Genomic DNA, 24,814 nt, shown 5'->3' on the forward strand with positions numbered 1-24,814 from the left:
CACCCACCCTTGTCTCCAGAGGCAGCAGGTAATTGTGTCTCCTTCCAGAGAGATTCTAATTCAATGACACATTTTCCTCACTACAGACAATACTGTAGAAAAAAGATTCAAGTGCACATTTCTTTGGCCGATTGTGGAGGATTATGTGGAACTCCTAGAAGTGGAATTGCCCAGAATTCCCCGGGCAAAAGGGACCTGTGTATTTTAATTTGGAAAAATACTGTCAAGTTTTTCCTCAGTGAGGTTGTGCCATTGATGCTCTAATCAGCTGGTTTTCCCACAACCTTTGCAACCTCAATGGTATCACGGTTTCCTGTAAGTGTATTTTCAAAGTTTTAAATCTTGCCTAATCTAATATGGTGTGTGAAAAAATTCAGAAACCATTTGTATTTCTTTTCCTATTTCCTGCAAGTCTTTTTTTTTTCTTTCTTTTTGATTTTTAGGAGCTTTCTGTATATCAAGGATGTTAATTTAACCAGATAGTGTATCTTTTACTATTATAAATGGGATCTTCCAATATATTTTGCAGCTATTTTTTTTGCATATAGTAAACTAATTTAAATATTCATTAAGTCCCTTGCTGGTTTACTAAATTCTTTTATTGAAATAGCTTTTTGTTAGTTTGCTTGGATATTTTATATAGACAGTTGCATTATCTACAAATAATTTTACCTCTTTTCTCATTTTAAAATTTCATTTCTTTTTCTTGTCTAGTTTCATTGACTAGCATCTCCAGACAATATTAAATCAAGTGAGGGGGTGGGTGGACCGTGGGCATCCCCCCATCCCCACCTCACTTTCTTCACTTTGATGGCAAAACTTCGAGTATTTGCCCATTAAACTCAACACTGCCTTTGGCTTGAGGTTTTTCAGTTCAATGAGGAAAACATCCATCTATTCCTTATTTTTAATTAAGAGACTTTGAGTAGTGGATGCTGTGAACAGTACAAAGTACCATTTCACCCTATGACTTTTGTTTCCTGGTGCATTAATGTGGCCACTAATGTGTCCTAATAATGAACCAGCCCTGAGTCACAAGCATGAGCCTCCTTCTTATGATTTATTTTTTAAAAGTTGCCACTAGAGCTTTCAGAAAAGCTTTAAAAACTGCCACTAGAGTTTTTAAAAGCTCTTCCTGGTGGTTTTGGGGGTGGGGTGGGGGTGGGGTCCACATGGGCAACTCCATGCACGTCATGCTCCCATGGTTTGGGACAGACACCTCCTGTCCACTCTTCCTTCCCAAGCTCCCTCAGTCACCCCCCTGACAGACTTTGCCAATGACATCTGGAGTGGGGGTAAGCAGAGCCCAGGACCCACAATTCCCCTGGACTCGTGCTCAATAATCCCTTCCAGGGTCCCAACTCCAATGCCCACCCAGTTCTTGTCTGAAGTGATCAGGCTATGACCTGGGCAGGGCAGGGTCTCCACTGATTCTCATGTGTTTGCTGAATGACTATGTGAAGCATCTGCAATGTCCTAAGATCTTAGGCTGTGGCAGTGGGTGGGCTAAGCCTTGTCTCTGAATTATCACCTTCAATCCCAAGGAAGGCCCAGCACTGACACCCCTCCTCCAAGCTGGCCTCCACGCATGGCCCCACTCCTCCCCCACCCTCCAGACCTTACTCTGACCCCACAGGTATGTGTTTGACTCTGGCTCTATCAGATTGGGAGCTCGTGGGGCCTCTAGGGGCCCTGCCTTGTCCAGTGTGAGGTAGGTACCAGGGGGGAACGGGAGGTAGGTTTGCTGAGTCACTATCCTCCTCCCCCGCCCCCCCAGCCTGACATCCTTCCTCCCCTGTTCATGTGTTCTCTGTGGCTCTCAGGGGCACCAAGGGCCTTCCCATCAAGTTGCCCACCCCAAAGGTTCCCCTGGACAGGGGTAGAGGGCAGAGAGAGGACAGGTGAGGCGGGCCAGGCCAGGTCTTTATTTGAGTTTGGGCATGATACGGATGAAGAGGATCATGCCGATGAAGATGAAGCAGACGATGATAAGCATGGCCCAGAGCAGCCAGTTGACTGACTTCTGTGTGTGCTGCTCCAGCCGCTCAGATTCTGTCTTCAGCTTCTCCAGGTTCTGGTCGGCCATCTTGAGTGAGTGCGACAGGGTCTGAGGGTGAGGTGGGGAGAATGTCAACAGGACTGGGTCCAAGTGTGGCCTCTTCCTACTGCACTGGAGCAAATCTACACCTCTTGGCCCTTGCCAGTGCTGTTTCCTCTGCTGGGAATGCCATTTTTGCCTTCTGCCAAACTCCTATTCATCCATTGAAGCCCCAGCCATAGAGACCTTCTGCTGGGAAGCCTTCTCTGATGCCCCAGGGCAGAAGCTTTAGAGTTCCCAGAGTCCTCATACCTGGTTGTCCTTCTTGATGACACTCTGGGCAGCCAGTGTGTGGGTCTTGAGGCTCCGTGCCAGGCCTAGCATCTCCTCCGCCAGCTTCTCCTGGAGGTTCTGGTGTCGCTGCAGGACGAGGTCTAGCTCGGCTGCTGACTGCTTCTCATCCCCTGGCCTGGGCCCTGCGACCCCACTGACCCCACAGATGGATAGACAGGTGGGTAGGAGGGGTGGTGGGGGGAGGAGGGAAGAAACGAACATGTTCTCAAGGAACCCAGAGGTTGTGGTTCTAGCCACTGCCCTGCTTGGGGCTGTTTCCCCTTTTTTGCCTTGGTTTCCGGGAAGAGCATCCTCAGAAGTGGCCTTTGATTGGTGGTTCATTTTTTTAATTTTAATTTAATTTTAATTTAAATTTTTGGCCACGCTGCACATCTTGTGGGATCTTAGTTCCCTGACCAGGGATTGAACCCGGGCCCTTGGCAGTGAGAGCATGGAGTCCTAACCACTGGACTGCTGGGGAATTCCCTGATTGGTGGTTTAGATGCTTCGTGGTGACGCTTTAGTGGCCCAAGGTCTGTCCGACCCCCCTGCCCCCAATGCTGCCCAAGGGCTGAAGATACTCACATTCTCTTCCTCACATCCAGTTCAGGCTCTGGAAGCAAAACAGGCCAAGCAGGAAGAAGGAGAGAATTGGTTTGTTGTTTTCCAGCTTCCTGACCACTGCCTGGGATGTGTCTGCTACTCATAATGCCGTTTCTCATCTTGTCTGCTCCCCAGTGGGTGGGCTCCTGATCAGGCTTCAGTTTTCCCTTCTAGGAAGTTTTCCTCATTTGGGCTCCCCCAGGTCCCAAGTCCTTCCCTCTAGCCAGCCTTGGCCCCTTCGGCTGGGAGTGTCCAACTTTGTTTCCTCTGGGGGCCCCTCCTCTGTCCTAGCACCGCTTCCAAGCATAACCCGGTAATGCCCCTGGACACACTCTCCCTGGGCTGTGGAAGACCCTGTGGGAGCCAGGTTAGGCGTGAGGTGTGGGGCAGCAAGGACACATGTCTGTCCCAGGCCTTGAGTCCTGTTCTGCTCAGGATGACTCACCTTCACTAGAGTCCTGTGGGAAAAAAGGAGAGGCACGAAGTCACCCACCTTGCCATGCCCCCAGACCTGTTCTCTCTGCTCCCAGAAACTCCCCACCCTCAGTCAGGACCCTGGACAAGTCCTGTGCCCTCTGAGCCTCAGTTTTCTCATCTTTTTTTTTTTTGTGGTACGCGGGCCTCTCACTGTTGTGGCCTCTCCCGTTGAGGAGCACAGGCTCGGGATGCGCAGGCTCAGCGGCCATGGCTCACAGGCCCAGCCGCTCCGCGGCATGTGGGATCTTCCCGGAGCGGGGCACGAACCCGTGTCCCCTGCATCGGCAGGCGGACTCTCAACCACTGCGCCACCAGGGAAGCCCAGTTTTCTCATCTTTAAACTGAAAACAATAGCTCATATTTTGCAGGGTTTAGCTGATCCACATAAAGTGCTCATAGAGGCATTTGTCATCCTATTTTACAGATGAAAAAACTCATCTGTGTGTGGTGAGGCAGGGGCCAAACCTTACTCTGGCCAACTCTGGGGCTTAAGCAGAGATGTGCCATTTTTGCCTTGAACCAAAACTCTTATTCATCTAGCAAAGCCCTGGCTGCAGTGCCTCTCTGTTGGGAAGCTTTCTCTGATGGTCCAGGGCAGAGTCTGTTGGGCCCCCTAGGATCCCTGCACCTGACAGTATTTGTTGTTCTGGCCACCCCCAGGCACTGAACTCCTGTCCCCAACCAAAGCTTCCCAGGGACCAGGGAGGGAGCCCTACCGTTCCTAGCAGCTCACTCCGCATCTCACTGGTGTACCGTGCCCGTGACTGTAGGTGTACTGTCTTCGTGGCAGGTACCCGTTCCCTGGCTGTAGTTGGTACTCGGCCAGGGGCCAGGAACTGGTTGGCTAGTGCCTTCTCTGAGGAGGAGGTCTGCAGAAGAGGGCAGAGGGGTCACCAGAGGGGCAGGTCCCAGATGAGCATGATGAAGGCTGAGGAGACAGAGGTGCCCCTTACTCACTAGCTTCTCTGCCTGCAGCATCCCCTTCAGAAAATCTACCTTGCGAGAATATTCATTGATCACCTCGGAGGCCGGTTTGCTGGAAGGGGAAAAGAGGAAACAGAAAACCTGCCCACTGTCCCCAGTTCAGGGAAGGGTCTTAGCAGGGAGGGACTGGAGACCAGGGATTTTGGACTCTACTCCCTGCCCCGGATTTGAACACTTGTGGCCGCCTGCACTCACCTCGCCTGTGCCTTCAGGGCCTGCAGCATGTCCTCGAGGGCTCCCACGTACTGGGGACGAAAAGTGGGGTGTCAGCCCAGTGCCCCCCACCACCGTCGGGCTCAAAGGGATTAGAGCCACCAAGGGGCGGGGCCAGGTCGGGGGCGGGGCTGGAACGGGAGGAGCCAAGTATCAAGGAGGCGGGACCAGCTGGGCCCCAGGGAGGAGGCGGGGGAGCAGCGCAAACGGACGTGGCGGAGCCAACCGGAAGCGGCGTGGCCTCATTGGCTGGCGGGGTGGGGGAGTCGCGCCCGGTGGTCTCCGGCTGCGGGGACCACCCTCCGGGATTCGGGCTCTACGCGGACACACGGGCTTCCCCCACCTTTTCTAGACGCCACTCGTCCGGGTCCCGCTTCTCCGCTGCCATCGCCTCACAGCGGCACAACAGCCGCACCAGGTTCAGCTCCAGCCTCGACGCTGCCATCACCACCCAGCGGTTACCCGCCTCTTCCGCCGGCGCCATCTTGAGAGATGGCGGAAGTGTCTTTCGTTCGCCTCCTTCCGGGCGGAAGTTCCCGGTTTGCGCTCTCATTCTTATTTGGGGCTCTCTCGTTCTTGTTTGGGCGTTTGCTCTTTCAGTCTTGTCTTGTTTCAATTAGAGGCGCCATCCAGTCCGTATTTACTCAGGACTCAATCGCTTGCTTATCCTCGCGAGCATCTTAACCCTTCCGGAAGGGCTGAAAGGGTCGAGTCCTTCGTTTCAGGCCCACGTGCAACGCGTGACATGCTCATTACTTACCCCCTGCTCAAAATTCCTCCCCCGCTCCCCACTCCTTCCTGGGTTCTTCCCACACTGAGCTCTTCCGCATCCAGGTAGCCTGGGGGAGATTCTCCTGGGGGAGAGGCTCTGACCTGGGATTTAGGAATCCGAGACTTACGGGCTATGATTTCCAAACTTTTGCAGCTGTGATATCCCGTCCCAGCCCTGACTCTGACTCCACCTCCCACCGTGGCCTTCTACGAATTTCTTAAGTTTTTCTGGACCTGTCTCCTCCCTTGGGAAACTGGCAGTGTGGCAGTGACATGGGCTAAACCTGGGAGTGAGAGGTCACCCCCAATGCCCAGACCCCCATGGACGGAACCCCCCCCACTTTGTCCCCAGGAAGCCAAGGCCCCTTGTTCGAGTCCTCCCTCCTGGAGTGGACAGGGTGAGGATGGGGGCTTCACAGGGACTGAAGCCTGGCATGCAGCCCTTAACCATCTCCCCATCTTTCAGGTCACCTGTGTCCAGGTCACACCGGTGGGCCTGGTGCCCTGTAACGTACCATGGATGAGACCAAACTCAGGGTGTTGATAAAGGGTGGCTCTACAGGCAGACAGGGCAGGGTCTGAATCCCAGCCCCGCCCCACCCCAGCTGTGTGGCCTTGGACTAGCCCACCAACTCTTCCTTGCATGTGCCATTGAAACTCCGGTTTGTCATGGTCTCCATCTCCCCCGCCCCAAAGAACCCACCTGCCAGCCAGTTCCCACAACTGCCCATCTGGTTGTAACCTGGGAGCTCTTCTGTGGTGGTTGGGGGTGGTGGTGGTGGTAGTGTTGCTTCTGGTTGTAGTGGGTTCACCAGGACTGACTCCCCACGCCCCACCCACGGCGGATGGCCCCATCAGTTGACATTTAAGCCCCAGCTGGGGAGAGGCTAGGTGTGACAGGAGGCAGCTCCCAGGACAGCAGGCTCTCCTCACCGAATGTGGCTCTGCCAGGAGCTGCCTGCTTTCCCAGCTTTCTGGATCAATAAAAAGAACTTCCAGCAAAGCCCACATCCCTTGTGTGAAAAGTATGTGTGAAATTCCAGCAAACAAACAGCAAAGTCGGTTGGAGGAACAAGGCAGCTCCTTCCAGGCAAGGGGCCCAATCTCCGCCCTGTACCCCTCTTGGCTGAGGCCGCAGGGCTGACCCCCACCTGCCAACCCCTGCTTTTTCAGCCTGGAGCTGGCCTGAATAGGAACTGCATGCAGACACTTCTCAGGCACTTTTTTTTTAATTTCACATGGCCTGTGGGTGCCTCTTGTTCCAGGTCTGGGGCCATGTGTCCAGGTGTCTGGAGAGTGGGCTGAGCCCAGGAGGGGAGCCCCGCTCCGGAGATGCCAGATGTCCAGGCTGTCACTGTAGACTTGTAGGGACATACAACTCCAGGCCTTGCCCTCCCCACCCATGAGTGGTCCTGAGTTGCGGGCTCCTGTTCTGCCACATGGGGCGGGCAGTGCCAAGGGTGGCCTCCTCCAGCCTCCTGTGTCCAGGGCACAGTGGACCAAGGAGTGATGGCCACCTTCGAGTCTCCCTGGGATGTGAGCTCTGTGGTGCCTGGAGTGGAGGCTGCCTACCACCTCGTGTCCTGGCTCCAGCCAACAGTCTTGATCACTACAGAAGGCTCACTGTTCCCTCGAATGCACGTCGGCCAGGTGGCCACTGCCGGGCCAGAATACGAGTCCAAGACAGACTTGGGGCAGTCAGGGGCCACAAGTGTCTGAACCCCTCGTGCAGGGTCCTAGCCCTCAGACTGTCCCCCGAGCTGTCCCTCAGTGTGGGTCTGAGCCTCCAAAGCTTCGCGGCTGTGTGGCCTTTACTCTGAAGACTCATGTCCAGGTTATAAGGGAGATGCAGGGCGTTAATATAAAAGTTTGTACATACACATATAAAAAAACAATTTGGTCTTCTGTTAAGGCTGTTACAGTTTAAAGTTATGTAAACCACGCCCAAAGAAACAGTGACCAGAAAAACGTACAAAAGGGGAGCTGGGAGATGCCAGGCTGCCCGCCATGATTCAGTGCTCTGGGCGGGCAACTCTGTGCGATGTAGGGGCTCAGCAAGGGCAGCCGGGCCTCAGCCGGCCTCTCCCTGCCTGCACTCACTTAGAGTCGGTGCCCACCTCACATCGCTCTTGGAGTTTTTCATTCCGGATCCTTCTCAGACCACTGAATGCTGGCTCTGGAGCTCTGGCACCCAGCTCTGGCACCGGGCCGTCCTTGGATATGCGGACTCTGACAGCTGTGGGCCCTCAGCCATTGGCCTGGCCCGAGGCAGGGGGCAGGCAGTAGGTTGGGGGGTCCGAGTACCTCCGCTTGGTCCCAGGTGGCCGGTCGTCCTTGTCCAGGGGCTCCTGAGGGCCCTGAGTGGGCAGGTGAGTGCCGGGTGTGATATACACAGAGTGTACCTGGTCTGGGCGGCGAGCAGGTGGCTCTCGGCGCCTCACCGGGGTGGCAGCTTCCTGGGCACCTGGTGCCCGGCCAGGGAGATAGGAGGGCAGGCCGGGCGGGAGCTTGATGTTGGCCGTGGGCATGATGGGGGTCCGCCGGGGGGTCTTCACTCTAACCGTCATGACGGACGACGGCCTTCGTCGAGGAGGGGCGGCCGCCTCGGGGAGGGGGCTCGGGGTGGGTGCGCTGGGGCAGGGGAGAGCAGGCGCGAGGGGCCCTTTTGAGAGACAGATGGCAGGGTTACTGCAGCTTCAGGGCCGGCAGACGGACCCTCGCCCGGGGGCCTGCTGGGTGTGGACATGGGAAGGAAAAAAGCAGACGCTACCTTAATACTGACCTTCCGAGGCCCCCCGCCCAGCCCGCTCTTCCAACAGGCTCTCGGTGCTAGCTGATGTCTCTGAGTCCAGGTTCTCTTCATCGGAGCCCCGAGGGTCCAGCTCTGGCAGCCGGTACGTGATGTCCTCCCTGGGGATGAGAGGGTCACAGTGTCCAAGGCTGTTCCATGGTGGAAGACTGCCCCCACGGAAAAGTGCCAGGCCAGTAGGGGACAGGGTAGGTCATCCTGGTCCTGGAGGGGACTCCCTGCTCCCAGCACCCGAAACCCAACCCCAAAAGCACACCTGGCCCAAAATGCCCCTGACTCAGTGAAGGTCATGTGAGGAAGGTGTCAGGCTGCTGACGGAAGCCAGGCATCTGGCCTAGTACTCAGCTAGTGAGGGGCTCCTGCCTCAGGACCTTTGCACACGTTTTTCCCTCTGCCTGGAGTGCCCTACCCTATTCCTAAGACTAGGATGCCCAGGGGGCCTGGATTACACCTGTTCTCCTGGCATAATTTTTAAACAGCATCTCCGTTCATACTTCCATCTTGACCGGACAACAAACTGGTGGATCGCCCTAGCTAAGGCCAACTTTAAGACAAAGTTCAGGCATCACCCGTCTGTTTCCCTTCTCTGCCTATGGGCCACTGTGATTCCCTGTGGTCAAGCCAGGGGTTTAACGAGCTTAGGCTGTGTTTTAGGACAGCAGCACCCCGTGAGGTGGGCACTGGACCGCGGAACTGAGCCTAGCCCATTAGCTTCCTAACAGCCAGATTCCCTATAGTGGGGGGGGGGGGGCAGTGGATGGGGGCTGGACAGGGCGGCCGAGTGTGGCAAGGGTTCGGAGAGACACTTGCTTCTCCTCCTTGATGGACTGGATCCGCTCAATTAGGATCTCTTTCTCACGATCCTCTTCACCGCCGGCCACTTCCTCCTCTGGCAGCACCCCCAGCTCCTCCAGGCCACCGCTGCTGCTCATCCGGGTCTTGGGGTTCTTGATCTGCAAAGAGAAGCGGCAGGTCTGGCCAGCCCCTCTGGGTGGGTGGGGTCAGTGCTTGTGGATGGAGAGAGGGTGGTGCAAGCAGCTTAGGGGAGGTTAGTTCCGACATGGGTGGCTAGGCTTAGAGAGGCTTCTCCGGGGATCATGCAGGGACCGAGCGGCCGGCACGTGGTTCATTAGTCATCTTCACAGGCAATCAACAGGCAATGGGTTTCCCCCAGCATGCACTTCCAGAAGGTTAGGACACGCTCGGTCTATCCTACGAGGACCCTAGGGGTTGAGAGGAACCCCAGCATGCACCGCACTGGGAGACATGCGAGGAGGACCCACCGTACGTGTACATACCAGGACCCCCTCATAAGGAGACGAAAACCCCAGTTTGAGAGGCCAGGGCTGGGGGAGAGATGAAGAGTGGGTGACCACACAGGGCCATGACCAGGGCACAGGCGCTAGTCATGAGCATAAGGCCACGTCTGACTGTCGGGACAAGGACAGGATCCTCCCACAGGAGCCCAGGACGGGCCCCTTATCCCTCTACCCCCCACTGTGAGGCCACTTCTGGCAACGTTCCCCTGTGGGCGGGCCCCAGGTCAGCCCGGGACATGGCTGGAGGATGACCAGGACCACCACCAAGTAGGTGACAGGACCCCCACTGCTGAGAGCGGCAGCTGGCCTTGAGGCTGAGCTAGGATGGTGGTCTTTCGGCCGAGGTGAGGAATCAGCCCCTAAACATGCTGCCAGGAGGCCCCAGGTCAGGCTGCCGGTGGCCCAGGGTGTGCTGGGAGAGTGTGCTGGACGGATAAGTGAGACCCCGCCCAATGTCCAAACCCCGCCCACCGGTCCCCACTCCCACTTCGGTGGCCCCGCCCCCACCGAAGTCCCACCCTGCGTTGCTCACAGCGTTTTGTCGCAGAAGAGAGAGCCTCCGGAAGGCGATGCTCTCAGCAGCCTCCAGCTGGGTGATCTCCTCCATCTTCACTTTGTACTTCCTCATCTGTTCTTTGATCAGCATCTCCACGCACCTGTGGAGAAGGCGACTCAGCTACCGCCTTGTGGGGTACGGTCAGCATGGGGGCCTGCATCTACGGAGATGCTGGCCCGAGACTGGGGCATGGTGGCTGAGACAGAGACCCAGAGACCAGGCAGGGCCACGGACATGGCTGTGGCTCCCATCGTGGCCCCAGTTCACTCACTGTGTGACCTCGTGTAGCTCACCCCACCTCTCTGAGCCTGAATCCTTGTCTTAATAAGCCTCCTCGTTTGAAGGAGGAAGTACAGTACCATGGAGCTGGGGTGATTTGTCCCAGGGGCTGCAGGCAGCTGGCCCCAAGGGCTCTAAAACTGCACTGTGACCCAAGGCACATGTGCTCAGTGGTCAGGGCCAGCCTCAGTGGTCAGTACCGAGGCAGGGAGGGTGTGGTGGGACTGGATGGACTCAGACTGGATGAAGAGGCAGTCATGACTCAGGTTTCCCATTGTCATGACCACATAAGAAAAAACATGCTGGAAGCAAATCCGTCAACAGCATACCGCTGCCCAGGTAATGTCAGGGCCACACTGGACTCTCCTCCACTCTGCCTACCAGCAGCTGTTCACTGATCTCTTGAGTGTGGCCCGGGGTGTGGGGTGTGCACTGTCAGGCGTAGCCCTCAGGCCTTCCTGTGTTTTGCCTCCTGAAACCGCCTTGGGTGACAGGTTCTTATTTTTACAACTCGAAGTCTAAACACTGTCCTTTTAGTGATGGATGTCTGCTGACCTTCTGAGTTTTTTTTTCTCTTAATTAATTTTTATATTTTGGGTGTGCTGCGAGGCATGCGGGATCTTAATTTCCCAATCAGGGATCGAACCCGTGCCCCCTGCAGTGGACGCACGGAGTCCTAACCACTGGACCACCAGGGAAGTCCCTTTCTGAGTTCTTTTGAGGCACTTCCTGTTTTTCGTGTTTTCTAAAAAAAATTTATTTATTTGGCTGCATCGGGTCTCAGTTGCGGCACGTGGGATCTTAGTTGTGGCATGCGTGTGGGATCTAGTTCCCTGACCAGGGATCGAACCTGGGCCCCCTGCATTGGGAGCACGGAGTCCTAACTGCTGGACCACCAGGGAATTCCCTTGAGGCACTTTCTGAGAACTCTTTTTGTTTTTTTGAAGCACTTTCTGAGAACTTTCAAAGATCGTTTGTGGGGAAGAAGGAACCTTGAGACAACCGCTTCTGTTTGCTGCAGGCTCTCACTGCTCCCAGAGGCTGGGAATGTAGGGCTTCACCATCTGCCCCTCACCCTGGACAGAAGATGAGGGATTTCTCCCCTTTTTTGGTTTTTCACCCTCAAGAGGACTCAGAAGTGATGCTCTTGCTGCTTGAGGAGATGCTGCCAGGTCTCCACCTGGGTCTGGGCATGTGTGAGCCCTACGATGCCACCATGAGGCCAGGCTGCTTCTTGTCCCTCGTCTGTCAGAAGAGCCCTGCTCGCCGCTCACAGCAGCCAGCGCACGTGCAGACTTCATTTGAAGTTCGGTTTTAGTACAAAAGTCACGTGTGTTCATTAGAAAAGAAAGAAGGGTGGGGAGACCAAACGAAGTTTACCCAGGACCCCAGTGCTCAGGACACCTCCCGGGGCCGTTGTGATCGGGCTGTGTTCTTCTAGACTTTCCTCTGCAGGCACATTTACACACTACCGAGGCCAGGCCAGTCCCAGGATTCTGGAGAGGGCTCTCCTCTTTCGTTTGTGGGATCCCTGGCCCGGCTGCCCCGAGTGCATGTTGCGGGGTGGCGGCCAGCCGGTCCTGGTACTCACGTGGTGATTTTGAGGACATCCTTCATGCTGGTCAGCGGGTCCGAGTTGTCGGGGCAGCGCAGGAGGCAGGGCGCAAAGATGATGGCCAGTGCGCTGGGTGACATTCGGTTCACGTCCTCAAGCAGGGCCACCCTGTGGAGCGAGTGGCAGTTAGGGGGTGGCCACAGGGAGCCCCAAGGCCAGAGTCCAGATCCCGGGAAAGTGCTGCTGCAGCCGGGAGGTGAGAAACGCTCGCTCCTGCAGGGTGGAGAGGCGCCACGAAAAAGCCGGGGGCCCCCTTCTGGACCCCCCAGTATGGGCTCACGTCCTGGTGTGGAGCCACCAGAGAACGCCAGCCCGGGGAACGCCATGGGGCGGCTCTTGCTGGGACCCCACCCCCCAGAGAACGGGGCAAGAGGACGGCAGGCACTTGCTTGACCAGGTGGAAGATGAGCCTCTCCAAGGAGTTGTGGTTGGCTTCTGGTAGGTGCTCCAGGACGGCGTAGATGGCGGCCAGCTGCTCCTGCTTCTCTGGCAGCTCTAGGAGGGTCCTGGGGGTCAGCTCCCTGCGGCCCTCACCCGACAGGCCCCAGGGCACCGGGGAGCCTCCCACTGTCTGGGGCCCGGTTTCTCAGCTGGGGGCACGGGGGTCCGTCCTCCCTGACCGGCCACAGCACGTGCTCGAGGCTCTGAGCCCCGACCTTGACCAACCTGCCGGCTCTCGCCACAGTGGGACTCACCGACGGCGCGGAGGAAGTCGCCGTACTGGGCGAAGGTCATGAGGGGCTCGGGCAGCTCCCGCAGCCACTGCTTGAGCACCCCGGTGATGGCGTGGATGGGAAAGTTCTCCAGTTTGACTGCCGTGGGGTCTGCGGGGAGGACGCGGCAGCCGGTGAGCTCGGGGAAGGCAGGAGGGCCGAGCCTGGAGCCCCACGCGGTGCCCTCCTGCCCTTGACACCTACCTGTCCGCAGCACCCACCTGTCTGCAGCGCCTGCCGGAGCTCCCTCGTGCGGTTGGCGGCACCCGACTTGCGGTAGAGGCCCTCGGTGTACAAGCCGTGCATCTCCACGTGTTCCAGAAGCTTCTCCAGCACGATGGGCACTGAGACCTTGTCGCTGGTCAGGCTGTCCACGCACACGCCAAAGTGGCCCGGCTCAGTGCCTGGCTCGATCTGCGACGACGGGGATGGGGGTGAGGGTCAGGCCTGGGCTGGTTGTCCTCCCTGTCACCCGCCCCCCTCAGCCCGGCTTCCTCTGTGGCCGCCACCCCCCATGCTCCTCGTCCTCTCTTGCACGGCTGCCAGAGGTGCCGGGCTGTGGAGGTCCCCGGATGGCTGCTGGCAGGGGGTCCCTGTGTGAAGTACCACAGTCCCCTCCGCCCAGCTGATCCTGGCTTGTGCCAGCCCGTAGGACCCCGCCTCCCTCGTGCAGGGTAGGGGTTTCCTTCCACCTGGAGGGGGGAAGAGCAGGGCCAAGGCCTGGGGTGCACACACAAGCCTGGCCCCAGCTTTGGGGGGCCCTCTGGGGGCTCTGACAGGACCGCGGTGCGCTCTGCTTCGGGACCAGCCCCTCCCACCAGCTCCGTGCTCCCACCTGACACCCAGCCTTGGCCTTGCACCTAGCACACCCTTCTCCTCCACATCTCTCAGAACGGCCTCCCCCAGGTGTTCTGGAGAGTTCCCGGCCCCAGCGGGCTCACCTTCTTCCCACTTGTGTAAGAGCAGTAGGTCTGAATCTTGTGCACACACTTCTTGTGGCAGGTCATCTTGCACACTAGGAGGTCATGGTGGGGGAGGGGGAGAGGGCGGTCACTGACGCGCATCGGGGACCCATGGGTCCCGTGGCCGCCTGTCCCCGTGTCTCAGGACAGTGACAACTGCCTGGGTATTTACGATGGACACGGAGTGGCGGGCTGCTCCTCACACAGGGGCCAAGGGGAGAGGTTACCCTGGCCCGAAAAGAAAGCCAACCCTGACTGGTCCTGGCGGGAAAACTGCAGTGCTAGAGGACTCCTGACCCAGCCTGGGCCCCTGGGGGCCGGCTGGCTCACCCTGGGCTGCACCTGGCTCTCAGGGTCCCTGTGGGGACTGACTGGCCTCGCCTGGCACATGGGGGAGGGGCCAGCACTTCAGGCAGTGAGAGCAGCATGAACAAAGACCCGGAGATACGGCCCAGGGTGACTTGCCCAGGTAGGCGTGCAGAGGGGAGGCTGCGGAGTTGGGGGGGGCCTGGGGCTCAGTTGAGGACCGGCCCCTGCCCCAGCGTGACAGCGGGGCGTTTGAGTGGGTGAGGTGCAGGCTTACTGCCCCTGTGGTGAGGGGCAGTGCTCTGGGAGGATCAACCCTGTAGCTGGGGTGAAGGCCCGGGTGCACCGTGAGGGGTTGGGGACATGGTGGGGGGTCAAGGGGTGTGCAGTGGGAGTCGGGGGGCCTGGGGGGGGTGGTCAGGGGCGCGGTGGGCGATCGGTGGGCGAGGGGCACTCACCGCTGCAGAGCAGGGCCTTGTCCATGAGCCAGATGTAGGAGAGGCACTGCTCGCAGGACTGGGGGATGCTCACTTGGTAGCTGGCGAACACGTGCCCGTTGTGCTGCTGGACCTGCAGCAGTGGGGGAGGGGGGCCGAGTGGGAAGGTGGACCCCCAACGAGGTGGCCACGGGGCCGCACAGTGGGGACGCTGCCTGCGGCATCTCAGGACCGGGGGCCCTTAAGGCCGAGTAGGAAAACACACACCCGCCCGCGTGCACGTGTGCACACACAGACATGCGCACACCCGTGCACGTGCACGCGAGAACACACATACTCACAGCACGTTCCTGCTTCCGCTTCTTCTTCTGAGCTTTGCTCTGCTGTGAGGGAGCACAAAGGCCAGCTCTGTGTGGGGTCCCCTGGGGACACCCCCACCCCAGCGACGTCCTGGCGCCGGGACCCTCCCTCGCCTGGAGCGGTAGCACCCACCTTGGGAGGCTCGAAGTCGTTCTTGGTGTGCCCGCGGGTGAACTCGTCCAGCAGCGACTGGAAGAGGTTGAGGACCAGGTTGGTGTCCTTCTCGCCGCGCTCGGCCGCCAGGTTGCTCACGACGATCTGGTAGTTCTCCATCAGGTCCTTGTAGCCGACGTGGATCTTCCCGTTCTGTGGCAATGCAGGGTGTGAGCCTCTGTGAGACAGACAGACGGGGGTGCCCGGGGGGAGGGCACGGGGTTTGCCGCGGGGGCCCTCCCTGGGGCTGGGGCTCCACGTACAGGGACGGAATACATGGTCTTGAGGTTGCTTCGGAACTTCTCGGTGGCCTCGATGAACAAGCTCTCGATGGGAGTCTTCTGGGAACGCAAGTCATTTATCTGGAGAGGAAGGGAGAGGTGTGCTGACCCCACGTGACCTCAGGCCGGGCATCTGGGCGGCCATAGCTCCGCCCCATCCCAAGTCCTTCCCTGGCTCCCCTGGGCTTGCAGGGAAACATCCCGGCCCTCTTGCCAACCCTGATGTGTCGGAGATCACTCACTGTGGGTGTTGAGCAGCACCCCTGGCCTCCCCCACCAGATGCTGGTAGCTTGTGAGGACTAAAAACATCTACTGATGTTGCCATGTGTCCCCTGGGGGCAGACTCACCCCTGGTTGAGAAACACTGGTTTAACTGGGGCCCTTCCTGCCGCCCCACCCTGGCGCTCAGTGCCCGGCTGTGCTCCAGGACGGGGGCTGCCTCAAATGGCCTGGTCATTTCACCATGCCTCCACCCCTTAACTGTTCCTGTCAGCCCTCTGTCTCCTTCTGAAGCTCTCAAACACCACACTGTTTGCTGTGGGACTGCCTGCGGCTGGGGCCATGAATACCCTGAGTGCAGGCTGTGATTTCTTCACCTCTGTCTCGCACGCTAAGTGCTCAATCATTGCCTGGAACTGAACGCATTTTGTAAAAGTGTGTGCTAAGTAAAATAATTTGTTTGCGGTCAGCTGCAGCTGAGCGGCAGGACAAGGAAAGGTTGCAGGACCTACAGGAGCAGCCTGGCAGGACTCGGGTGTGTCAGGTGCCTTGCCTGGAAGATTATTCTGGAGGCTAATGCTTCCTTTTTCTCATGTGTGTGAGAAAGTGGGCCACTGCCCCCAAGGGGCGCTCTGAGACAGCAAACCACGTGTCTTTCAACAGCGGATCTCAAACTTCCTGGGCAGGAACTGCAGGACAGAATGCCTCTGCTGGGCGCCCAACCCACGTGTGCACATGCACGTGTGCTCTAGATGATTCCGGCAGGGCCGGGGGTCCCAGAATCAGGTGATGCAGGTGTGACTCGCTTCCACACGTTCTGTGCGGCCCCCATAATAAGACACACATTTTGTAGCAAAACGTAAGCATCCCCACCGAGCAGGATGAATGTAGGCTACAAGCGACCTCTCGGGAACCCCTGCCAGGTTTTACAGAAAAGCAGCTGATGCCAAACTTAGGAACAAGGGTGTGGTTTCCAGAACTTTCTGTGTGTTGGAACCGTGGACCTGGACTTTCCATTCCCGCCTGATAAAGGCTTTGGTGTGACGGTTTGCAAAACTGCCAGGTGGTTTGCAAAACTGCCAGGCTCTCTGGGGAGGCCCGGGGCCCCGGCTGGCCCACCTTGTTGAGCAGGAACTCATCCAGGTACTTGAGCTCGTTGGCGTTGGTGATCTTGCGGAACACCGACTCTCGCCACTTCTCTGACACCGTGATTTTGCCAATCTTGAGGTTCCGGTTCTTCTTCCCTTTGCCTCCTGGCTCCTTGGCGTGCTTCTCGCTGGTGGCGTGGCGGTGCTGGTGGCTGGAGGGGGCTGGGGAGGGGGGCGGGAGGCAGGAGAGGCTGGTAAGGGCAGTGGGTTCCTGGGGAGGACTCAGGTTGGCCTCTGGGGCATGGTCACAAGTGCAGAGAACCAGGGACCTGTGCTGTCACACACTGAGGTCCGTGGCCAGAGAGCGCCTCCGGGGATGGGGACCAGTCCCAAAGCCCTGCAGCCAGGGCTTGGCCCACAGCTGACTCAAGGCCCCATCTGGAGACTGTCCTCAGGGGCCCCAGTGGCTCTGCTGTCTGCCCCTGAGGCTGCGGGAGACCAACCTTCTAGATTCTTCTTCATGGCGGCGGCTTCCAGTACGACTTGCCCGGGTACTGTGTTCTCTGTCTCCTCTGTGCCCTCCAGGCTGTATTTCTTATCCTTGTTCTTATGCAGGAAAAGTCTCTTAAACGTGGATCTGTAGGACAAAGTAAGGGATTCCGCTTAAGCCTCAGGAAATGAAGGCAGATGTGAGGTCAAAGTAAGGGTCCACTTACTGTCATGAGAAATAGCCCTTGTCTTGGTTATCATTGGAAGGGGATGCCACTAAAAATACGGTTGATCTGTGTGAACTGACAGGGGAGTCGGGCAAAAGAGCGAGATGCTGAGCAGATGTCACAGCGTGACCCCATTTTCACATTAAAAAAAAAATTACCCCCCCGTCCCCTCCCCCAAGAATTTTTTATAGGCACAAGGTTAGGGGAAAAAAACCTCAAAGAATAAATAGCAAATCATGTACTATGGATACTGGGCATGTGATGGGGTGAATGGTGGCTCCACCCAAAAGGTATGTCCATGTGCTAACACTCAGGGCCTATAAGCATGATCTTATCTGGGAAAATGGTCTTTGCAGATGTGACTAAATGCTATGGACTGAATATGTGTCCCCCCATATCTGTATGTTGAAGCCTAACTCTCAGTGTGATGGTGTCGGGAGGTGGGGCCTTTGGGAGCTGATTAGGTCACGAGGGTGGAGCCATCACGAATGGGATTCATGCCCTCATGAGAGACCCCAGAGAGCTCCCTCACCACTTCCGCCATGTGAGGACACAGCAAGAAGAAGGTGTCTATGAATCAGATATCAAATCTGCCGGCACCTTGATCTTGGACTGCCAGCCTCCAGGTCAGTCTGTGGTGTTTTGTTACAGTAGCCCGAATGGACTAGGACACTAAACGAAGGATCTCAAGATTCTGAGTCATCCTGGATTACCCAGATGCGCTCTAAAGCCGACGACAAGTGTCTTTATAAGAGACAGAAAAAGAGAAGACACAGGGGAGAGACGAATGTCATGTGAAGACAGAGGCTGAGATTGGAGGGGGGGTGATGCAGCCACAAGCCAAGGAATGCCTGGAGCCCCCAGAAGCTGGAAGAGGCAAGGAAGGATCCTCCCCGAGATCCTTTGGAGGGAGCACGGCCCTGCCCACACCTTGATTTCACACTTCCGGCCTCCAGAACCACAAGAGAGTAAACTCCTATTGTTTGAAGACACCCTGTTTGTGGTACTTTGTTGTGGTGGTGGGGTCTCCTGAAAGTAGGGGGCTCTCTCCTCCCACTGCAGCCCGTTCCTCACCGTCCTCAGGCTCCCGTCCTGAGTTTGGGTCAAAGCTCCCCCGTCCCAGGGCCCAACCTCTCTGCTCTGTGAACAGAGCACTGTGGCAGAGGCTTTCTGGGGACAGAGCCTTGGCCCAGTTTTTGCTATCTAAGGACCAAGGAGGGGTTCCTGGATGTGGGGATGGAGAAGCTGGGAGCTGGTTCTCATTCCATAAACAGCCAAATGGACACTGTCTGTCTGTGGCCTCAGAGGAGGTGACCCACACTGGCTCTAGGTTTCAGTGGGAATCATTTCACCCCAATGTGGCCACAACCCGAGCTCCGCGTGGGTTTCTCCTCACGGAACTGCTAAGCGAACGTCTCCCCAAAAGAGCTTCATATAAGTGCAGTCGGCTTATGGGAATTTCCTGGTGGTTCAGTGGTTAGGACTCTGTGCTTTCACTGCCAGGGCCCAGGTTCAATCCTGGTCAGGGAACTAAGATCCTTCAAGCCGTGTGGCCAAAAAAAAAAAAAAGTGAGAAACGTGTGATCAGCTTAGGAGATCAGACTGCTCCGGGACTGGAGGACCTGGACACCCTGGGTGTCCTCTGGTGGCCTGAGCCCACACCCCAAAACCCCACACTTACTTAGAATCGACGGAGCCTGGGGACAGCCCAGCATCTGTCCCCAAGGATGCGTCACCCGACTTCTTCTTCTGGATGGCCAGCTTCTTCGTGCTGGGCTCCCCGTCCATGGTTTCTGCAGAAGGCTGTAGGGGAGGGGGGCTGGGTAAGCAAAGGCAGGCGCCCTCTCCGGAGGGAAGGTGTGGGTCCCGGTGCCACCATGCATTCTATCCACCGTTCCCTTCTGGTGGTGCTTGGACCCTCAGGGGTGAGAGCTGCCGCCTAAAGCTTTACCTGAGTCTTGGTCTGGGACGGGGACGAGAGGAGCCTGGAGACGTCGCTCGTGGATAAGGAAATGCGCCTCTCCCTGCGAGATCACAGAAATGTGGCTTTTACTGACAAGGGTGAGTAGGAGACATTTGGGGCTGCCATGACTGAGAGGGAGAGGGTAGTGCTACTGGCATCTGGTGGGCGGAAACCAGGGATGCTGTTCTGCCCCCCACCGTGCCCAGGACGGCCCCCACCACAGAGATCGAGACGGCCCCAGGGGTCCACTGTGCCAAGGCCGAGAAAGCCTGCCCTAGCAAAAGGCCTGCATCTTCCTCCATCTCTTTATTCCTTTGGACAGGCAGCCCTCTGGGACAAGGGGCTGGTGATTCGGAGTCACCAATATTTAGCCAACTGGGGTCCGAGTGTGTCGAGAGCTGCTCTTTCAGCCTCTGGGTGCATGTAATCAGTCCCACTGTTGATGAGGAAACTGAGGTCCAGGCAGGCTGGGGAGGGGGGGGACCTCAACCCAAGGGACCACTTTCCACAAGGCTGGAGGCTTTCTGTGTGAACTGGGCTCATTTGGACAGGGGCTTCAGGGTCCCCGGAAGGTGCCTCGTCTTCCCCGAGCCTCTCCCCACCCCCTGGGCCCTTCTTCCTTGGGGCTCCCACCCACCTGGTGTCAGCTCTCAGGCACAGAGCCTCACGCGTTTCTGGGATGCGTGGCGCTGCCTCGGTCCTGCTCCAGGCTTTGGCTATGTAACCCCCGACCCTGCCCGCCTACCCCAGCCCTTGGAGAAAGGAGGGTACAGGGCTTACTTTGTGGGCGTGAGGGCGACCCCCTCGGCCCGGTGCCGCTCGCTGAGGTCCAGGGACTGGCTCAGCACGGTGCTGGGGCCAGCGGTCATCAGCTTCTTGCCCCGCCACAGCTCCACGGCGCTGGCCAGCCGCTCGGCGTCTGGGTCCCTGTACCGCTGAATCTGGGTGGAGCCTCCTGGGCTCTCGGGCCTGTCCTGGGCCCTCGGGCCAACCCCCAGCTTGCTCTTGTCCTTGGGAGTCTCCGGGGTGGCACCGGGGGCCGGCACGCCGACCCTGCTGTCCAGGGCCAGGCTGGTGGGTCGTTCCACGTGGCCGGGCCTGGGGCTCCCGCCCTGGGCTTCAGCTGAGACCAGGCTGCCCGGCGTGGGCTGCGGGGGCTCCTCGGGCTGCTTTTCAGGAGGAGCCAGCCCTGTGTCCGTCCTCGCGTCCCGAGGGCTTTCATCTTCTCTGTCCTCCTTTCTGTCTTCTGCGAGGCTCTCTTGTGGCTCTGGGACGGCCCTTCCAGAAGGTTCTCTGAGGGCGTGCTCTTCCTTACAGGACTGGATGTGCTTGTTCTGGAGCTTCACGTGCTCCAGCCCCCTCTGCCGGCGTGACTCGCGCTTCTCCCGGCTGCTGGGCACTTTCTCGTGACTTTCGGCTGCGTTTTTCTGGGCTGGGGGCACCTTCTCCGGTTGGGAGCTCTCCACGGGGGACCCGTCACTGGGCCACGCCTCGGGCTCCAGCTCCAAATGCTCGCCGTCCTTGGATGGTTCTGGGCCCTGCGAGGGCTCCTGCCCAGCTGCCCAGCCCGGCCCGGTCTCTGCTGTTTCCTGTTTGGCGGCTCGCTGGGCTTCCCTCTCCTTCTCTGCAGCCTTCTGCTTCTCTGCCACCATCTGGCTGAAGCTGGTGGGGGGAAAGTGAAGGGGGTGCTTTCAGGAACAAATCCACCCAGGGCGTTGGGGACCCCTTTTCTACCTGCAGGTGCAGGGGTGGGGGGCCAGGTGGCATGTGGTGAGACCCTGGCCCTCAGAGATGCTTCTGGAAAGGCAGAACCTCCTCAGTCAGGGAAGGGGGAGACACGGAATGGCCTCTTGTTGTCATGGCCACCTCTGCCTGGCTGGTTCAGGGGAACCTTTATCAGGTCTGTTGTGGGAGGGATCTGTTCAGAACCCTCTGAATTCCTTTGGGGTCCCTGTCCTGGTGGATTCCCAGGCTTCGTGTGTGAGCGGGGGTGAGGGGAGCCCCCTGATGGCTGGTCCTGGTGGCCTGAATCCTCCAGCTCTGAATCCAGGTGCTCTGCCAACCTGCCTGGGGTGGGCAGGTGCAGTGGTGGTGCGGGGGTCCCTGGCAGAGACTGAGTACCGCCAGTGGTGACCTGGGGTTTTGCCAGTAGGTGCCACCTACCAGCCCTGGAACGTCCCTCTAGGGTCCTGTGTGCCCAGATGGCTAGATGCCTGCCAGCCCCTCCTCATCCTCCCTGTGTCCAGACAGCTCCACTGGCCAGATGGTGTCTCAGGCAGCCCTTCGGTGAGTGGAATGTTCTGGGGGGCGGGGGGCGGGGGGCTTGGTCCCATTCTGCTCACCTCCTGCGCTGCAGGTGCCCCCGGCAGAGGCTCTGCAGGCGGATGATGGTCTGTCTCTGGAGTTGGTAGGCTGCCCGCTGCCGGTAGCCCCTCCACGCGGCCTGGAGGTACACTGCTGCCTGTGTCCTCTCCAGTGCCCGGCGGACGCGGTAGGACCGCCAGCAGGCCTGAGAGTGGAGGGGGCATTCAGGGGCTGGGAGGGCGAGACCTCGGCCGCCCCCGCCCCCGGCCCCATGGGCCCCCTCGGGACCTGGATGGTGACGGCCGCCCGCCTCATCTGTAGGAAGTGCCTGCGCTCCAGCACCATCCGGAACCAGCTCTGCAGGAGCAGGATCTTCCGCACGACCTCCCGGTGCAGTGTCTCCTGCAGGGCCTGCCGCTCCGTCTCCTTCAGGAAAACCTAGCAGGGAGTGGGCACAGGAGGGGTCAACATGGCCTCCAGAACCCCTGTACTCGACAGGTCTGCTCAGCCCACCCCGGGATTACGTGAGACCAAGCTGGTGTGCTGACTGACCTGACCTGACCAAGGGGAGTTTTTTTTTTTTTTTTAAATATTGAGATAGAATTCCCAGAACATAAAATTAACCATTTAAAGTGAACAATTCAGTGGCATTTAGTACATTCACAATACTGTGCAGCCATCACCTGGATCTAGCTCTGAAACATTCCCATCACCCCAAAGGGAAACTCCGTGCCCATCAGCAGTCATTTCCTAACCCCCCTCCCCCAGCCCCTGGCAACCAGTAATCTGCTTTCTGTCTCTCTGGATTTACACGTCCTGGACATTTCATATTAATGAGATCCACACAATCTGTGGCCTTTTGTGTCTGACTTCTTTCACTCAGCATGACGTCTTCAAGGTTCATCCACGTAAGCGTGTATCAGGGCTGAATAATACTCTACTAAGTGAATGGCCCACGTTTTGTTTATCTATCATCTGTTGATGGATACATGGATTATTTCTACCTTTTGGCAAGTGACTAGTGCCACTATGAACATACATGTACAAGGATTTGTTTGCACATCTATTTTCAGTTCTTTTGGGTTGATACCTAGGAGCGGAATTGCTGGGCCACATGGTAACTCTATATGATTAACTGGTTGGGGCACTGTGAGGAGACTTGTCACATCTGGTAGAGCCCTGTTGGGGAGCTGCCAGACATTACAAAGGTTACTGACTGGCTCCTGAACATCCTGTGCTATGGTGTGATGGTCTGATGCCTGAGCCCCACACCTTAGGTCTGCCCCTCTGCCTTCCAGGAAGAAATAACGTGCTGGGCCCCAAGAAACGGACTTCCTCAGCAGAGCCCCTTATTTTTCAGTGAGTGGCTTGGGCCATGGGAGGACCCTGTGTGTAGCAGAAGGTGGGGTACAGTTTGCAGCCACCCTGAGGGGTACAAACACTGACCTTGGTCTTGCCGATTTGGTAGCTCCTCTTGTCTATGTCCATCTTCTCCAGCAGGGCAGAGATAACCTCCCTGCAGGGCTGGGCATTCTTGGGCAACAGTACCTGGAACTGCTCCGTGAAATCCTGGGTGATTTTGGCCGAGAAAGGAAAATCTGCGTTAGTGTTTCTGCCACCCGACAAGAAGACGGGGCTCCAGCAATTCTCTGGTCAAGCCGAGTTTCTGAAGGCAAAACTTGGTTTGATGTGAACAGTACTGACAAAGCTAAAATCTTGAACTTTCTGAAACAGTCTAAAGCTTAAGAAAGACTGTCGCAGACATAGAGCACCGATCTTTCAGTCAGTCAGTGAGTGACCACTGAGGACCTGCTGGGTGCTGGCATTGTTGGGGGGCAGCCAGGAGATGGAGCTGCTCTTGGGGGGCCCACAGTCTGGCTCATTAGAAGGCTGAACTATAGCTGGAGGCATGTCCCCACACTGCCCTCGCTTTTCTGGCCTCATTGCACGGCATGCGGGATCTTAGTTCCCCAACCAGGGATAGAACCTGTGCCTCCTGCAGTGGAAGCGCAGCATCCTAAGCACTGCACCACCAGGGAAGTCCCAAGGTATGCCCTTTTTAAGTAAACAATTACGCCAAATTTTTAAGAGCGAAGGCATTAATGAGACACACCAGCATTTTCTCCCTGTTCGGTAATTTGCCTTTCCTATTTATGTAGGATCAGAAAGATGATATTCCCATTCTGTGGATGAAAAAGGGAGGCATGCCACAATGAAGCCATGTCCCTGAGGCCATAAAAGCCTGAGGCCAGGGTAAAGCCTGAACGGGGACCATGTGCTGCCACCTCTGGTTTCAGGCCCAGTGCTCACTCGAGCACCACACAGCTGCTGCCAGCTCCCAGCGTGAGCCAGGGGTTCTCAACCTGGGCCATGTGGACCCCTGGGGACATTTAGTGATACATGGAGACATCTTGGGTTGTCAGAACTCAGGGGAATAGTGTTCCTGGCATCTTGCGGGTGGAGGCCAGGGATGCTGCTCAACACCCAATGGTGCACAGGGCAGCCCTCACCACAGAGAATGACCCAGCCCCAAGTGTCAACGGTGACGTGGTTGAGAAACTGCTGTAATTTGGTCTTCACCAATGTGAGGTTACTGGTGATCTTCTGTGTTTCTAGAAAGCCCAGGGAGTCATCTCTGAAGTCATCACCTCCTTGGGCCTCAGTTTCCATATTGGGAAAATAGGAAGCAGGGCCCCCTTGCTGCTGGTTGACAGAATAAAAGAGCTGGGTATAAAAGTGTGTATTACAGAAGATGCTCAATAAAGGGCCGAGCTGCACAGGGATCTGCTTGTACAGTTCCCTCTTCCCCACTTGGTTTAACACACCTCTTGCGAGGAACTATGTCCCCGACCATGAGAAAAGAATGATCTGGTACAAATGCCAACAGTGCCAGCCAGCGTGAAGAAACCCTAATGGAAAGTAACCTGCCAGGCTCATGCTCCATAGACGCGCTCTTTCTGGAGGTGGCTAGTACCCCAGGCAGCCATGCATGTGCACGAGAGCATCCTACCTGGAATGTGTACTTGGCGCTGTAGCCCGACCTCCGGATCCGCACGGTCTCCAGCATGCCTGTGTAGCGCAGCTGCTGCAGCACCAGCTCATCATCGAAACACAGCTCTTTCTGAAACAGGATTGAGCAATCAGGGCAGATGCCTGTAGGTGGCTGGGGACACGATCCCTGGGAAGAGGTGTCTATTCCCACGTGACTGCCATCCCTCGGGACTCCAGATACGGATGCAGTCGGGGCACACCCGTGGGCTGGGGCTGATCTGGGAATGTCCCCAGCCTGGCAGGCGCGGGCACCTGCAGGATCT

General features: G+C 57.5%; 2 protein-coding genes across 13 annotated transcripts in view; both read right to left on the reverse strand.

The window, feature by feature from the left end:
- Nucleotides 1–1,905: 1,905 nt before the first annotated feature.
- USE1 (unconventional SNARE in the ER 1) lies at nt 1,906–5,297 on the reverse strand. The gene is made up of 8 exons (XM_004277589.4): nt 4,992–5,297; nt 4,631–4,680; nt 4,409–4,487; nt 4,168–4,320; nt 3,420–3,432; nt 2,957–2,984; nt 2,351–2,525; nt 1,906–2,107 (listed from the first exon to the last, which is right to left on the reverse strand). The coding sequence occupies exons 1-8, from the start codon at nt 5,199–5,201 to the stop codon at nt 1,925–1,927; spliced, it is 891 nt and encodes a 296-aa protein (XP_004277637.2). The 5' UTR covers nt 5,202–5,297; the 3' UTR covers nt 1,906–1,924.
- A 2,006-nt stretch (nt 5,298–7,303) lies between these two features.
- The window catches only part of MYO9B (myosin IXB), an 89,419-nt gene continuing 71,908 nt past the window's right edge, over nt 7,304–24,814 (reverse strand). For 6 of the 12 annotated variants that reach the window (XM_033401509.2, XM_033401501.2, XM_033401508.2 and 3 more), the window contains 23 exons: nt 24,511–24,621; nt 22,947–23,069; nt 21,789–21,938; nt 21,539–21,705; nt 19,977–20,858; nt 19,185–19,257; nt 18,915–19,036; nt 17,021–17,154; nt 16,549–16,739; nt 15,192–15,290; nt 14,908–15,081; nt 14,757–14,798; nt 14,437–14,548; nt 13,652–13,725; nt 12,932–13,124; nt 12,693–12,821; nt 12,387–12,492; nt 11,974–12,105; nt 10,080–10,203; nt 9,527–9,574; nt 9,039–9,181; nt 8,202–8,329; nt 7,304–8,081 (listed from right to left, as the gene is read on the reverse strand). In XM_033401509.2, the coding sequence (XP_033257400.1) occupies nt 7,666–8,081; nt 8,202–8,329; nt 9,039–9,181; nt 9,527–9,574; nt 10,080–10,203; nt 11,974–12,105; nt 12,387–12,492; nt 12,693–12,821; nt 12,932–13,124; nt 13,652–13,725; nt 14,437–14,548; nt 14,757–14,798; nt 14,908–15,081; nt 15,192–15,290; nt 16,549–16,739; nt 17,021–17,154; nt 18,915–19,036; nt 19,185–19,257; nt 19,977–20,858; nt 21,539–21,705; nt 21,789–21,938; nt 22,947–23,069; nt 24,511–24,621 (3,873 nt within the window). In that variant the 3' untranslated portion in view covers nt 7,304–7,665. Of the gene's footprint in view, nt 8,082–8,189; nt 8,330–9,034; nt 9,182–9,526; nt 9,575–10,079; nt 10,204–11,973; nt 12,106–12,386; nt 12,493–12,692; nt 12,822–12,931; nt 13,125–13,651; nt 13,726–14,436; nt 14,549–14,756; nt 14,799–14,907; nt 15,082–15,191; nt 15,291–16,548; nt 16,740–17,020; nt 17,155–18,914; nt 19,037–19,184; nt 19,258–19,976; nt 20,859–21,538; nt 21,706–21,788; nt 21,939–22,946; nt 23,070–24,510; nt 24,622–24,814 lie in introns of all 12 variants that reach the window. The other 6 variants (XM_049708254.1, XM_049708253.1, XM_033401502.2 and 3 more) reach the window with 5 other exon arrangements.

The sequence above is a fragment of the Orcinus orca genome, chromosome 3 (assembly GCF_937001465.1).
Source record: "Orcinus orca chromosome 3, mOrcOrc1.1, whole genome shotgun sequence".
NCBI lineage: Eukaryota > Metazoa > Chordata > Mammalia > Artiodactyla > Delphinidae > Orcinus > Orcinus orca.